Source organism: Micropterus dolomieu, linkage group LG18 (assembly GCF_021292245.1).
Source record: "Micropterus dolomieu isolate WLL.071019.BEF.003 ecotype Adirondacks linkage group LG18, ASM2129224v1, whole genome shotgun sequence".
NCBI lineage: Eukaryota > Metazoa > Chordata > Actinopteri > Centrarchiformes > Centrarchidae > Micropterus > Micropterus dolomieu.
Window position 1 is genome coordinate 37,297,786 of NC_060167.1, and position 13,703 is coordinate 37,311,488.

At 39.9% G+C, this 13,703-nt stretch overlaps 1 protein-coding gene across 4 annotated transcripts in view; it reads right to left on the minus strand.

The window, feature by feature from the left end:
- epha8 (eph receptor A8) overlaps window positions 1-13,703 on the minus strand; it is a 127,433-nt gene that overhangs the window by 4,513 nt on the left and 109,217 nt on the right. For all 4 annotated transcript variants that reach the window (XM_046075936.1, XM_046075935.1, XM_046075934.1 and 1 more), the window contains exons 10-15: window positions 10,901-11,033; window positions 8,589-8,656; window positions 8,149-8,274; window positions 7,389-7,574; window positions 5,386-5,447; window positions 4,552-4,761 (exon numbers count right to left, since the gene is read on the minus strand). In XM_046075936.1, coding sequence (XP_045931892.1) covers window positions 4,552-4,761; window positions 5,386-5,447; window positions 7,389-7,574; window positions 8,149-8,274; window positions 8,589-8,656; window positions 10,901-11,033 — 785 coding nt within the window. The remainder of the gene's footprint in view (window positions 1-4,551; window positions 4,762-5,385; window positions 5,448-7,388; window positions 7,575-8,148; window positions 8,275-8,588; window positions 8,657-10,900; window positions 11,034-13,703) is intronic.

Consider the following 13,703-nt stretch of genomic DNA (forward strand, 5'->3'; position numbering starts at 1 on the left):
TTACAATCATCCTGAAAAGAGAATAAACAGAGAAGTACACTTACCACTTCCTTCACTCTGTTCAATCTCACTCCCATAATCCCCCAACTCAGTTACCTGCTCATTTCTCACTGTGTAAATATTTAATTAAAAGCAATGCTAAAAAGCTAAAAACAAAGAAAAAGAAAACAGGACAGTAAAAGTTACAGTGCAGTGTAAGTTATCAATAAAAAGAAAAATCTTAAATATTTAATTAAAAGCAATGGTAAAAAGAAAAGTCTTCAGTCTTAATTTAAAAGAACTGACTGTTTCAGCAGACCTGCAGTTATCTGGGAGTTTGTTCCAGATATACGGAGCATAATAACTGAACATAAACTAACAGCAGGATTTTGAAATAAATTCTTTGACATACAGGAAGCCAATGTAAAGACCTCAGAACTGGAGTGATGTGATCCACTTTTTTGGTCTTAGTGAGGACTCGAGCAGCAGCGTTCTGAATCAGCTGCAGCTGTCTGATGGATTTCTTAGGGAGCCCTGTAAGGACACTGTTACAGTAGTCAAGTCTACTGAAGATAAATGCATGGATAAGTTTTTCCAGGTCCTGCTGAGACATAAGTCCCTTAATCCTTGATATATTCTCCAGGTGATTGTAATTGTGTTAATGTGGCTCCTCAAATTCAGGTCTGAGTCCATGACTACACCAAGATTTCTGGCTTGATTTGTGGTTCTTAACATTACAGATTGAAGTTGAGCACTGACTTTCAATCTTCCTCCCTGGCTCCAAAAACAATAACTTCAGTTTTATCCTTGTTTAATTGAAGAAAATTCTGGCACATCCAATCGTTGACCTGCTCAATACAGTTACTTAGCGCCTGTATGGGATCATAGTCCCCTGGTGAAATGGTTATGTAAATGACAGGACACATGTAATTAGCTAGCGGATAGAGCAACTTCACTCAACAGGAGAGAAAATGTCTGAACCTAGCAGAAAGCGCAGAAAGTATGATGATGCATATTTAAAGTTGGAATTTTCTTTTACTGAGCCTGCTGATGCTCTAAAGCCACAATGTGTGGTTTGTAAAGAGGTGCTGGCTAACGATAGCATGAGATCCTGCAAACTGCGCAGGCATCGGGAGACCATGCACCAAACTTTGGTTTCTAAGCCGCTAGAGTTTTTAGTACAAAGCTAAAGGAACTAAAGATAAAGATAGTCGAAACAGTCAGCACTTCAAACTGCAAGGCAACTGAAGCATCATATCTCGTAGCGTTACGCATTGCAAAGGCGCGCAAGCCCCACAACATTGGTGAAACATTACTCTTACCTGCCATAAATATGTGCTCAGTGATGATGGGAGGAGCTACAGCAGCCAAGTTGAATGTCATCTCCTTGTCTAATAACACTGTCCAACGCCATATCTCTGACATGGCATTGGATGTGAAGGAGCAGGTCTTGGATGGTATTTGTGGAAGTCCTTACTTCTCCACCGATGTGACTAACTGCGCGCAGCTAATGACCTATGACCTGCATCAGAGAGCTCAATGTCCAGAAGAAGTTTCTGTTTTGTCATTCTCGACAGCTCACACCACGACAGAAGAATTATTTAACATTGATTGGAAGCGGTGCTGTGGTATATGTAGCGACGGGGTCAGGGCAATGACAGGTTGCCATAGTGGTATGATGAAACGCGTGCAAGACCTGGCTCTCACCACTGTTTGAAATCACTGCATCATCCATCGACAGGCATTGGCGGTCACGAAGATGCCCGAGGAGCTGCATGTGGTCCTGGGTGAGGCAGTAAAAATTGTGAACCTGATTAAAACCCACGCCATTACGCAAATACGGAGCATTTACATTGTGTCAAGCTCTCACCCTATAATAATAACTTTACTTTTACTAAATCCATCTGGATCTATGTTACTTTACTTGCACACACGAGACAGGTCGTAACAACGTCCTCCTAAACAATAAAACCAGCAACATGACCCACTGGAATTCTCAGAGGTTAAAGTTTAAGTGTGTAAGATTTAGTGGCATCTAGCGGTGAAGTTGAGAATTGCAAAAAACTGTCTAGTCTACCAATGCTTTATTTTGAGTTGAAATTAGGGCTTTTACTTTGAAAAATATGCATTAAATAGAGTCTGTAGCCTGCTTGACACACCTCTGAAATAGCTGTCAGAAAAGGTGATTCCCTTAAATGTCCTCCACCTGGAGATACTGGGGAAATGAAAAAGCGACCGTAGGATGATGGATATGGATCAAACTCCGGAACACACTGCAGCACCCAAACTCCTAGGTAAGAGTCTTGCACTTTACCGACTGAGATAACTGAGCACCATAATATGCAGTTTAAAAATTCTGTCTTATATTCTCACCCATCATCTAATGGATAAAAAAATTGCTCTGATGCAAAACTTACTTGCCGACCCCTGCTGTATGTTACTACTTCTTCTTCCTCTTCGAACGTACGTATTCTACGTAGTGATGAGCGTCTACACTGCCAGAATTCTAGAAGAATTGTCTGTTTTGGGCTACTGTAGAAACATCTATGACATGACGTCTATGTAAGGGAGACTCGTTTCTAAGGTAATAAAAACATAACAGTTAATCATGTAAGGTACACCACTGAAAACATAGTTATGGATCTTATATTGCATTTCTGTAAATAGATCCTCAGAAATATTACACACTGAACCTTTAACTCATGATCTTAGTACTTTCAGGATCTTCAAAGTGACTTTGCTTCCAGATTCTACAGAATAGGCAGCTTTTTCACTTTACTCAGATTCCAGGCAATAATGTGAACTGTATTAATCTTCAGCCATTATCAGCCATTAAATCCAGATGTGCTGTGACAATGCTATAGTTTCTGTAATATCATCATCTACAATCCTTTTCCCCTTCAGAAGCCTCTGAGTTGGATATTGGACTGCTCTGCTGGAGCACATAGAAAGATGATTTTACTTTGTTCTCACTTTAATGTATATTGTTGTATTTGTCTCCAACTTCTACTTTCCTGGCCAGGTTTCAGTGATTTTGCCTTCGGTAATAAGGCTTATATAAGAATAACAAATATATTTTTATTTGTCAGCTAAATTGACAAAATATGAAGATCTACAGTACATTTGCCTAAAAGTAATCTGATGACTGGAATGAGATTCTGCCCAGAGAAAGCTAAACTCACAAGTCTGGAGTCTGAAGTTCAAAATGTGAAACCTGCCTAGTGCAACTTTAAAGATGAAACACTACTGATTTTAGACATATTGTCTTCTGTGCCTCCAGAGGAGTACATAACCCTGATGACATCATACTGACACTATCAGGGTTATCTTGGCTTGGGGTGGAGGAGTATTACAGACTGGAGGTGTGGCATTTGACATGGGTGTTTACTAAAGATGCACAAATCAGATTTATTGGCTCAGATACTGATGTTTTGAAGTGTAGTGTTTATCAGTCAACACGTCCTCACACTTCAAAACACCATGTATGACCACTGGAGAGTACCAGCAGCAGACTTTGTTCTCATGGTAACAATAAAATACATGTGGTTAGCTTTTGGTTAGACACCAAAACTGCTTGGTTAGGTTTAGGAAAAGATTGTGGTTGGCGTAATTGAGGTGAGGTAAGTCACATGACGTAACTTGCGTATGTAAATTAAAATAAGTCATTGTTAACTTTTGGTTTCCCACAGGACACAAACAGCGTTCTCCTGGGACTTTGTCACCTGACCTTTGCTCACGTCATAATTACTACAGCCACTAATGGTCGCCGCCTAACAATAAACATAAATAAGGGTCGTAATAAGCTGCTTACACTGACACCTTATACGGGTGTATTTTTGGGGAGGAGGGTCTGGTATGGGCCAGACATCAGCGATCTACATTAAAGCTACTGCTGTTACTCAACATTTCCTGCATGTGCTTCACAATAAATGCATATTAATGTTAAGGCGGATGTAAGGCTTTATTTATTTTAAAAAAGCCTGATTGAGGAGAGATGCTACAAAAATGAGGACTGATGTTATATGTTATTGACGACAAATGTTAGCAGGTTGAAGCTAACTTCCCCCAGAACGTCAAGTATAAAAAGGTGGAGTGTCATTTTAAGTTTGGGAAAAGAGAGCAAAATATGAAATTGGTATTTGCAGATACCCTAAGTTTAGCTATCCAAATTGGTATCTGGAGAGAAAAAGTCACATCAATGCATCATTTGTGTTCTCTTGGTTGGTACTGGTTGTGAAACTTTCATCCACACTAGGGTGTAAAAAAAAGCCTCTGCTGCTTCAGGTTTTACTATTTTAATTGTCTGTTGTGAGTCGCCCAACTTTATAGAGGCTGCAGCTGTACATGCCGTACATACATATTTCTACATATCAGTGGAGACGTCCATTCACCAACATTCTTTCTGGGTTTGTGCATTTAAATTGTAGTTGTTTTTTCTGTCCCATTACCTGTGAATGCCACTCCCAAACTTTATTTTAAAGAATTGTGTATGTGTCTGAATGTGTGTGTGTGCGTGTGTGTGTGTGTGTTTGTGTGCGCTGCAGTAATGCTTGCCTCGATGTGAAAACTCACACTGGTGGTGTATGCAGCGTCGGGGTCATCCTCCAGTACTCGGGACAGGCCGAAGTCAGACACCTTACACACCAGGTTGCTGTTGACCAGGATGTTGCGGGCAGCCAGGTCTCTGTGGATGTAGCCCAGGTCAGACAGGTAGGTCATACCTGCTGCAATGCCGCGCAGCAACCCAACCAGCTGGATGATGGTGAACTGGCCATCGTGTCTCTACAGGAAGGCAGAAGAGAAAAGGGAAAGATAGGGAAGGAGGAAGTACGGAGTGAGACTTTTAATGGCAGATCAAAAAAACGTGATGGTATAGCAGCAGAAAAGATGAAGAGAGTGATAATAGAAGAGATTTTAATCAAGATAGAGAAGAGAGTAAAGATAAGAGAATAAAACATGACAGGGATTTGCTTTTAAGTAATAATCCGAAATATTTTCATATAAGCAAATACTGGAGCTGTTTGACATTGTCGATGTAATACAATGTTAAATCAACTGATATCTTGCCAAAGAAAACTTTCACATTTACTAGCAAGCCACTAGTCCCTCTATCCTGGCAACAATACTCTGATACACAGGATGTGATGTGAAGTGATGCTGCTCTCCTATGAAAAACACGTTTTAGATTTTTATGTTTTCCCAGTCTCCCTGATGTTTTGAGAACATTCTCCAACCTCAGAGGTTCATAAAACCGAACATGGATGATGAGCAGTTACAGATGTCATAGTTTAACAGAGAAGGAAAACATCACCTCATTTACAGACAAAGACAAAATTAGACAACATTAAAAGCAGACAGGAACCTTTATTACTTAAAAACTGTTCAACCTAAAGCTTCAATACGAACCCTGAGGAAGGAGTCCAGAGAGCCGTTCTCCATGTACTCTGTGATGATCATCACCGGTTTGCCTGAGGAAACAAACAGGAACCTTCAGGACTCTTCTTTTGCTGCATATCAACATGATAGATACTAAATGTACTTATTTACATGCATGTTCTGCATACTGATTACCTGTATGTGTTTCATGTGATGTATGAAACAATGAAAAGGTGTGTGTATAAATGAATACTTTTGCTGCAAAGAAGGACACATAAATGCAGTACCTTGAGTTTACTGTTTTAGTTCCCCCAAACCACAAAAACTTTCACTTTCACTCTTCGTCCACCCCTCATTGTAGAAAGGATCTGTTTTATTTTGGTGAGGTTTCCAGATCTCTGACATCATACCTGTTCCTCAATGCCGCACTGCATGCAGATTCTAAGCAAGTTTAGAGGAGTTATTATGTTCACTATAAAGTGACATATCTGGGTATACATAAAAGGGCAGTATGGTCAGTAAAAGGTCAAACTAAACAACACTTTTGAGTGTGCTGTTAGCAGGGCTGGACTGTAATCTGGCATACCGGGCAAATGCCCGGTGGGCCGAGGCACATTTGGTGCCGGTGTAACGTAAATTATTTATTTATATAACTGTTTTTAAAAAATGGGCCAACGATCGGCCCATAAAGCTTGGACAGCGGCCCAATCACATCTCTTACTGGCCCCCACCCGCTCTGCTCATTCTTCAGAGGCGCAAAAACAACCAATATGTTTCCGATAAGTTTTGCCGATAAGGGGCTGCAGTAGCTTCGACATCAGCTGCAGTGTCCTGCGTAGTAAAAGAGCTGTGATAGAGGCATGTGATAGCGAAACAGAGTGACAAAGCGACCGTGATGGGCCGAGTGAGAGAGAGAACAGGAGGAGAGTGGAGGTGGTAAGCATGGAGTAGCTCAGTCTGTAGGGAGAGGGCAGGGAGGGAGGGTCATTTACACTGGGGATGCTGGGAACATATAGCCACCACTTTTTGAAAGGATTTGTTAAGTAAAAAATAATAATAAGCTACTGATTACTGCATTATATTTTATTATATTTTTACATTGTGAATTCACCTGCCACCTGAATTTTGTGCTTCCCTTTAAATTAAGACATTTCCTCCACAAATTGGTGTAAGTGTTTAATGCTCAAAATCTTCTGACGGAGGACAATGGTGTCCGACCAGTTTTGGTGGGCCGCCTCGGACAAAAATGCCAGGGCCGATTTTTTGTCCCAGTCCAGCCCTGGCTGTTGGTGTAAGGAAATGGTGGTTGCTGCCGTCTCAAGCTAAACAAAACTTTACAATACATTCTGTGTATTGTAATGATGGTGAGAAGAACAGATCTAATTTTAGTATTCAGTATTATTTCATCCCTCTGACGTTTAGTGGACTGTGGCATTCTACTGTTACACATACAGTATCATTTCCTGTAGACTAATCACAAATATAATTACCATAAAATAATTAAATAATACATACTGTATATAATTATTTTTTAGAATAGAATAGGGACACAGCAGCAGACTTCTGCCACCACCACAATACAATTCAAATGAGGGGCAAATGATCTGGTGAACTCAAAGTGTTTGAGTGTTTCCAGGTTCAGAAACAATGTCTGGATCTGGATCATCCACAAAGCCCCCTGGAACAGTTTCCATTGAGAAATGTGGCAGTAGTACTTTGGTAGAACCTCATTCTAAATGAACCACAAAAAGATGTTGCTGTTTTTTAGTACTACTAAATGTTAAAGCAGTTAAAGCAGTTTAATTAATTGTGTGAACTGACGCTTAAAAGCACCGTATTAGGGAAACAATCTTTAATGATTTAGATAAGTATTAAGGAAGGACACATTTACAGTCTGGCATGGAAGTAGGCCTCAAAATGTATTTTTTACAGTTGATTATCATGCTCATTTACATTTCTGTAACTATTACTACATGGTCAATCATCCTCAAAAAAGTGCTTTACATTAATAAACAGTTTTAGTGGCAGCGTACTCTGAGTTACCACTCCCTCCAGGCGGATGACGTTGGGGTGGTCGAACTGGGCCATGATGGACGCCTCAGCCAGGAAGTCCCTCTTCTGCTTTTCGGTGTATCCTGCTTTCAGGGTCTTCAGGGCCACTGGGATGTCTCTTTTCCCCGGGAGTCTCATACGTCCGTAACACACCTCCCCAAACTCCCCTAAACACATACACAACATGATCACATCACAGCATGAAATACATTCTACCTTTTATTTTAGTCCTCTGTATCCAACATGTTATGTGCTCAGCTGCGCCCCTACCCCCTCTTAAGCAAAGGTTATAAATAAGAATGTGTGTTACGTTGATTAGCTTAGTCAGATAAGAGAAACGAATGCACATCTAGGCTGTCTGTCTACATACAGGTGCAAAACTGGAGGTAAGCTAATTGTCCACCTGCCTCTTTCTTATTAATTCTTATCTTTTAAAAATCATCTACCTTGCTGTTGTCTTCCTCACTGTTATACGTTATATTTCTCTGTATGTCTATCTATGTCATATGTAGCAAAGTGTATTGTGGAGCTGACACAGTGTTAGTATTCCCTGCCTGTCTGAGGACCTTTGATTGACAGTCCCACGCAACGCTCTGATTCCGCTCTGCCATCCTCCTCTCTGCTGCACACCACAGCCTTTACACTGGCCAATGATTTTAAGTTAGCTCAGCCAATGATTCTCCCTGTGTGTGTGTGACTCTCTGTTTGGGCGTGTGAGCGCACAAAGGTCCATGGTTTTACCTGAACCAATGATTTTCTCGATTTTGATCCTGGAAGCTTCAATTTCTCTGGCAAACTCATGGACTGCCTGGCAGGGGTCCTCGTATGTGTGCGGGTCGATATAGAACCTTGCATCGGGGAATGACACTAAGATAAACAACATTAGCATTTGGTCACATATCGGAGAATGAGAGCGACATCACATCTGAGCCCCTGTCACTGGAGTGTGGAAGGAAAACTTGATGAAAGGAAAATAAATGACTCAAAGACACAGTGAGAGACGGGGAGAGAATAAACAGCATGCAGCGAATAAGGCATGTGTGCTCCTGTAATCACTCAGAGCGTGATGAAAATTGTTTGCTCTAAGGATGAACTTTATTACATGGGGATGAAAATAGTCCTCTTCAAGGAATAGCATCTAATCTATTATTGGTAATAATTGAGGAATGGGCCAAACATACCGTGACCGTTCTGGTAATGCATCTTCTCCTCATCAGAGTCCTGGAAGGCTTTGCTGTAGCCACAGTGTCTATACAAACCACACACACATGCAAAGGACAAACATGCGCACACGCACACACACACACGCACACACGCACACACACACACACACACACACACACACACACACAAACAGACAGTCATCCAAACACACATGCACACACATAAACAGACGTGGGATGAAAACAGAATAGTGAAAAATTTGTACTATACTTCAACTAACCACAGCTCATAGTTAATAAATCAATAATTGTTAATAATGAATTATTGACATCAACAGAACTGTTCATCACTTAGAAAGATACTTGATTATTTATGAGAACAAGGTCAAACAGAAATGTATAAAGGGTCAATTCACCCACAACCAAACTTTAAATTTTTTGTTTTGATCGAGGGTCCCTTTAATAATTATAAAGCTTTTTTTTCCTAGGCAAATGCCTCCATGTTTTCAGGTTAAACTGATTAAATAAAATAATGAGATGATGATTTTTTCCTCACTATCGCTACTGATGCACTACAAGGAAATTAATTTTCCACTGGTTTTAATCTTACATAAGAAAACGCTCCTGGTTTTACTTTACATTGAAAATGTGTACCTGTGACAGAAGAGCCTGATTGACTAGCACTGGAAACATTCCCTTCACTTGCATCATTTGGTATGAGAAATTTTGGGGAAGCTGATTTGAAACTGTAGCTATTGACGCTAGAAGCTACTTTCGGTGGCCACAGTTAGCCTACAGGAACACTATGTTTGTGTTGAGAGTAGCAAGCTACACTACAAGCTGCTGAAAAGGTAGCTTAACACAGTGTTTCCCATTACTCTACTAAAAGTAGTGTCGCTTTTAGAGTCTTACTGAGGTTCACTTCAAAATGTCTGCATCCTTCACTTCTCCATAGTCTGTATGTCTGAACATTGGGTATGGGTGTTTGGATTTCACTCTGTGTGGCAGGAACCATCACATTTGTCTCTCATCTCCTTACTAATAATTTAATTATTAAAATAATTCAATTGTTACTCACTTTCAAAGTCATATCTAAAAGGCTCATTTTCTTTTTGTCTGGATAGTTACTTTAAAACCTGGCAAGGTTGGTGAGATATCGCCACTGACAGTCCTTACAAAACTGTCCTTTCTACTCAAACAATCAACTTTTTACAGCTACCAGAGATGGAAATAGATGATATAAAATTGCTGCAATAAAAACAAATTTAAGAAGTTTTGGCAAATTGTGATGAGATGGAGACATAAAAGATAAAAGTTTCAATGCTAGCATGTACAATCTTGAATGATAGCTGGGCACTAGCATTAGGCAAGGTGCTGTATTTTATTTCTAAAGATTAAAATGTCATTTGAGGTGATAAACAATTAATTCAACTACAGTGAGGTATAGTTTCTTTATAATTCAGGTTTACCTACTGTGTAAGCAGCAAAACTCTTTCTGTCATAAGGACATGCTGGTCATCAGTTTGAAAGTTAGTTGGCCAGTGGCCCATCTCGCTCTTTTTAGTGTATTCCTTAAAAAGGAGCAGTTAAAATTTGAACTCCACCATCAGTAAAGACTTTCTTTTTCAATCATCCATCTTAGTACCATTAAATATACTTTGCCATTGTGACAACATTTTTTGCCTGGATAACATCTTTAAATCCTTCACAGTATTTTTTTACTCCTCAAACTGAATAGAAATGAAAAACTTAATGCACTAAAGTATGAATTAATTAAGTGCAAAGAAATTAATTATTCGGTGCAGTACTACAGACACGTAAGTTGAAGACATCAAAAGAAAGGAAGGGGGGCTGCTGGGATAAGTGGGAACGTTTGGCTTGCAAGCTAATGGACATGAATCAACATAATTAAATCCACTATGAGGTGGAAATTACGAGTTACGAAATTAGCTAAACAAGACAGTGAGAAGACAGGGAGGGTTGAGGAGATGAGAGAAGCTAAAGCATTAGCTTTCAAAACTCCTCTCTACTCGTCCTCCTTATTAGTGATGTAGGTTCCTGTCTTAAAGCATGCAGATTATTTGTGTGCTCCAACATGACAAGGGGGATTGAAGGTGTTTTAGCTTCTCAAACATAGGTTTAAAAGAGACCCTTCCCCATTTTTGTAAAACATTTTTAGGTTTTCCTTTAGGAGGGATTCACTCAGATTCTAATCTTACTTCACATGTAGAAAAAGCAGGGAGAAACACAGTGCACATTGGGTTTTGATCACAAGCAACATTACACAAAGAGAGGCAAGGTAGAGTAGTGTAAGAAAGTGTTCCACACACAGCAGCGATGGGTAGTGTGGTAAAGTGTAGCCTTGCCGTTTCCTGCAGATGATGATGGCCAGAAAGGTGACCAGGCTGGATACCAGAGCCATGCAGATCCAGACGATGGTCATGGTGTTGTAGCGCAGAGGAGCTAAAATCACACAGAAACACTCTGTGTTAGATTTGGAAAATGTTCCACCAACAGTCCAGAGTTTATACTAACACACACTGACACACACCGGCAAACACAGAAGGCAGGTACAGTGTTCTCGGTCAAACAAGATAAACAAGAATTTGGAGCTTCATTAAAGAACTTGCTGTTTTCTAATTACATCCTGTTTGCATTTTGAAAGTTTGTCCACAACATTAAAAGGTAGGACAGATTGAATGTTGTCTCAGATTTATAAGTGATTTAGCCTTACACACAAGTACACTGTTATAAATACCTGCGAGGACATGTAAGATGCAGTGTATGACAAACAACACTGCAATGCTTTTGCTGTCAAAGGACCTTAGGCTTGATGCATCAGACAAAGGACTTGCCTCTGAACTGGTTTCATAAGATCTTAGTGCTACATTTGATAGCATTTACCATCATATCTTATTACAGAGACTGGAACATTTCATTGGCATTAAAGGAACCGCTCTAAGCTGGTTTAAGTCGTATTTATCAGATAGATCTGAGTTTGTACATGTTAACGATGAATCCTCCATGTATGCCAAAGTTAGTCATGGAGTTCCACAAGGATCTATGCTGGGACCAAACCTGTTCACTTTATATAGGCTTCCTTTAGGCAATATTATCAGGAAACACTCCATAAACTTTCATTGTTATGCAGATGATACTCAGTTATATCTATTGATCAAGCCAGATGAAACTCATCAGTTAGCTAAACTTCAAGCATGCCTTCAGGATGTTAAAACCTGGATGACCTGTAATTTTCTGATGTTAAACTCAGCTAAAACTGAAGTCATTGTACTGGGGCCCAAGCTTCTCCTAAAGATAACATTACTCTGGATGGCATTGCCCTGTCTAAAAATGATGCATAAAAACTAGTCCATGCATTTGTTACTTCTAGGCTGGATTACTGCAATTTCTTATTATCAGGCTGCTTGAATAAATCCATAAATCCAGACTCTTCAGCTAATCCAGAATGCTGCAGCACGTGTTCTGACAGGAACCAGGAAAAGAGATCATATTTCCCCTATTTTAGCTTCTTTGCATTGACTTCCTGTAAAATCCAGAATAGAATATAAAAGCTATCTGCTGACCTACCAAGCTCTTAATGGTTAGGCACCATCTTATCTTAAAGAGCTCATAGTACCTTACTACCCCACCGGAGCACTGCGCTCCCAGAATGCAGGGTTACTTGTGGTTCCTAGAGTCTCCAAAAGCAGAATGGGAGCCAGAGCGTTCAGTTATCAAGCTCCTCTCCTGTGGAACCAGGTTCCAGTTTGGTTTCAGGAGGCAGACACCATCTCTACATTTAAGAGTAGGCTTAAGACTTTCCTCTTTGATAAAGCTTATAGTTAGGGCTGGCTCAGGTGAGTCCTGAACCATCCCTTAGTTACTGCCGGGGGACTTCCCATGATGCACTGAGCTCCTCTCTCCTCTACTTTCTCTCCCTCTGTATGCAACCTCATCCCATTAATGCATGTTACTAACTCAACTTCTCCCCTTTCCGGTAGTCTTGTGCTTTCTCATCTCTCTCCTCTCTCCTATCACTTCCTGGTGTTTCTGGCTCTGGAGCTGTGGAGTCTGGATCTGTGGTTGCGAATCACCTGCTGCCCCCGTGTTCCTGCTTGACACCCTCTGCTACAACAATTATTGTTACTTGTCCTATTGTTATTATTGTTATTATAATCATTAACATTACGATTATTACCATTAACACTGCTGTAAATATCTGTACCATTATTCATTTTCAGTCTGTACCACTTCTACCTTTACTGTCTGTTTTTCTTTCTGTGGATATTGTGTTGACTACTCCACCCCACCTCCTAGCCCTCTCTCTCTCTCTCTCTCTCTCCCTCTCTCGCTCTCTCTCTCTCTCTCTCACCCCCAACCGGTCGAGACAGATGGCCGCCCACCCTGAGCCATGGTTCTGCTCGAGGTTTCTGCCTCTTAAAAGGAAGTTTTTCCTTGCCTCTGTCGCCTAGTGCTGCTCTTGGTGGGAATTGTTGGGTCTCTGTAAATAATATCACAGAGTACGGTCTAGACCTGCTCTATATGAAAAGCGCTCTGAGATAACTGTTGTGATTTGGCGCTATATAAATAAAACTGAACTGAATTGAAGTTAAAAGGTTATGGTCTGAGGCTCAGTGTTATACGGAACTATGGACAATTTAACTTTAAAATGACATAAAAACTGATAAGTGTTGAGCACATAATATAATACATTTTGTGTGTAATGAATAGTTTTTTTGAATGAAAAATATAATGTAATTACAATACATTTTTGCTAAGCATTCCAACTGTGTGCCAGTGGAGGAAAGTAACAAAGTACATATACTCAAGTACTGTTCTTAAGTTTGAGGTACTTTACTTGAGTATTTCCAATTTCTTGCTACTATAAACTTCTAGCAACTACATAACATAGCCAAATACTGTACTTTTTACTCCACTGCATTTATTTGATAACTTAACTTTATTTTATTTATTTAATATATTATTTATTTATTAGTATATAACTCTATTTTAATTTCTTAAGTTTCTTCCTGCTTTTACGTGTATCTTATTTGTTTGTGTTTTATTGTCCTTGCTATAGTGAAAGCACTTTGTAACATTGTTTTGAAAATTGTCTGTAAATAAACCTGATTA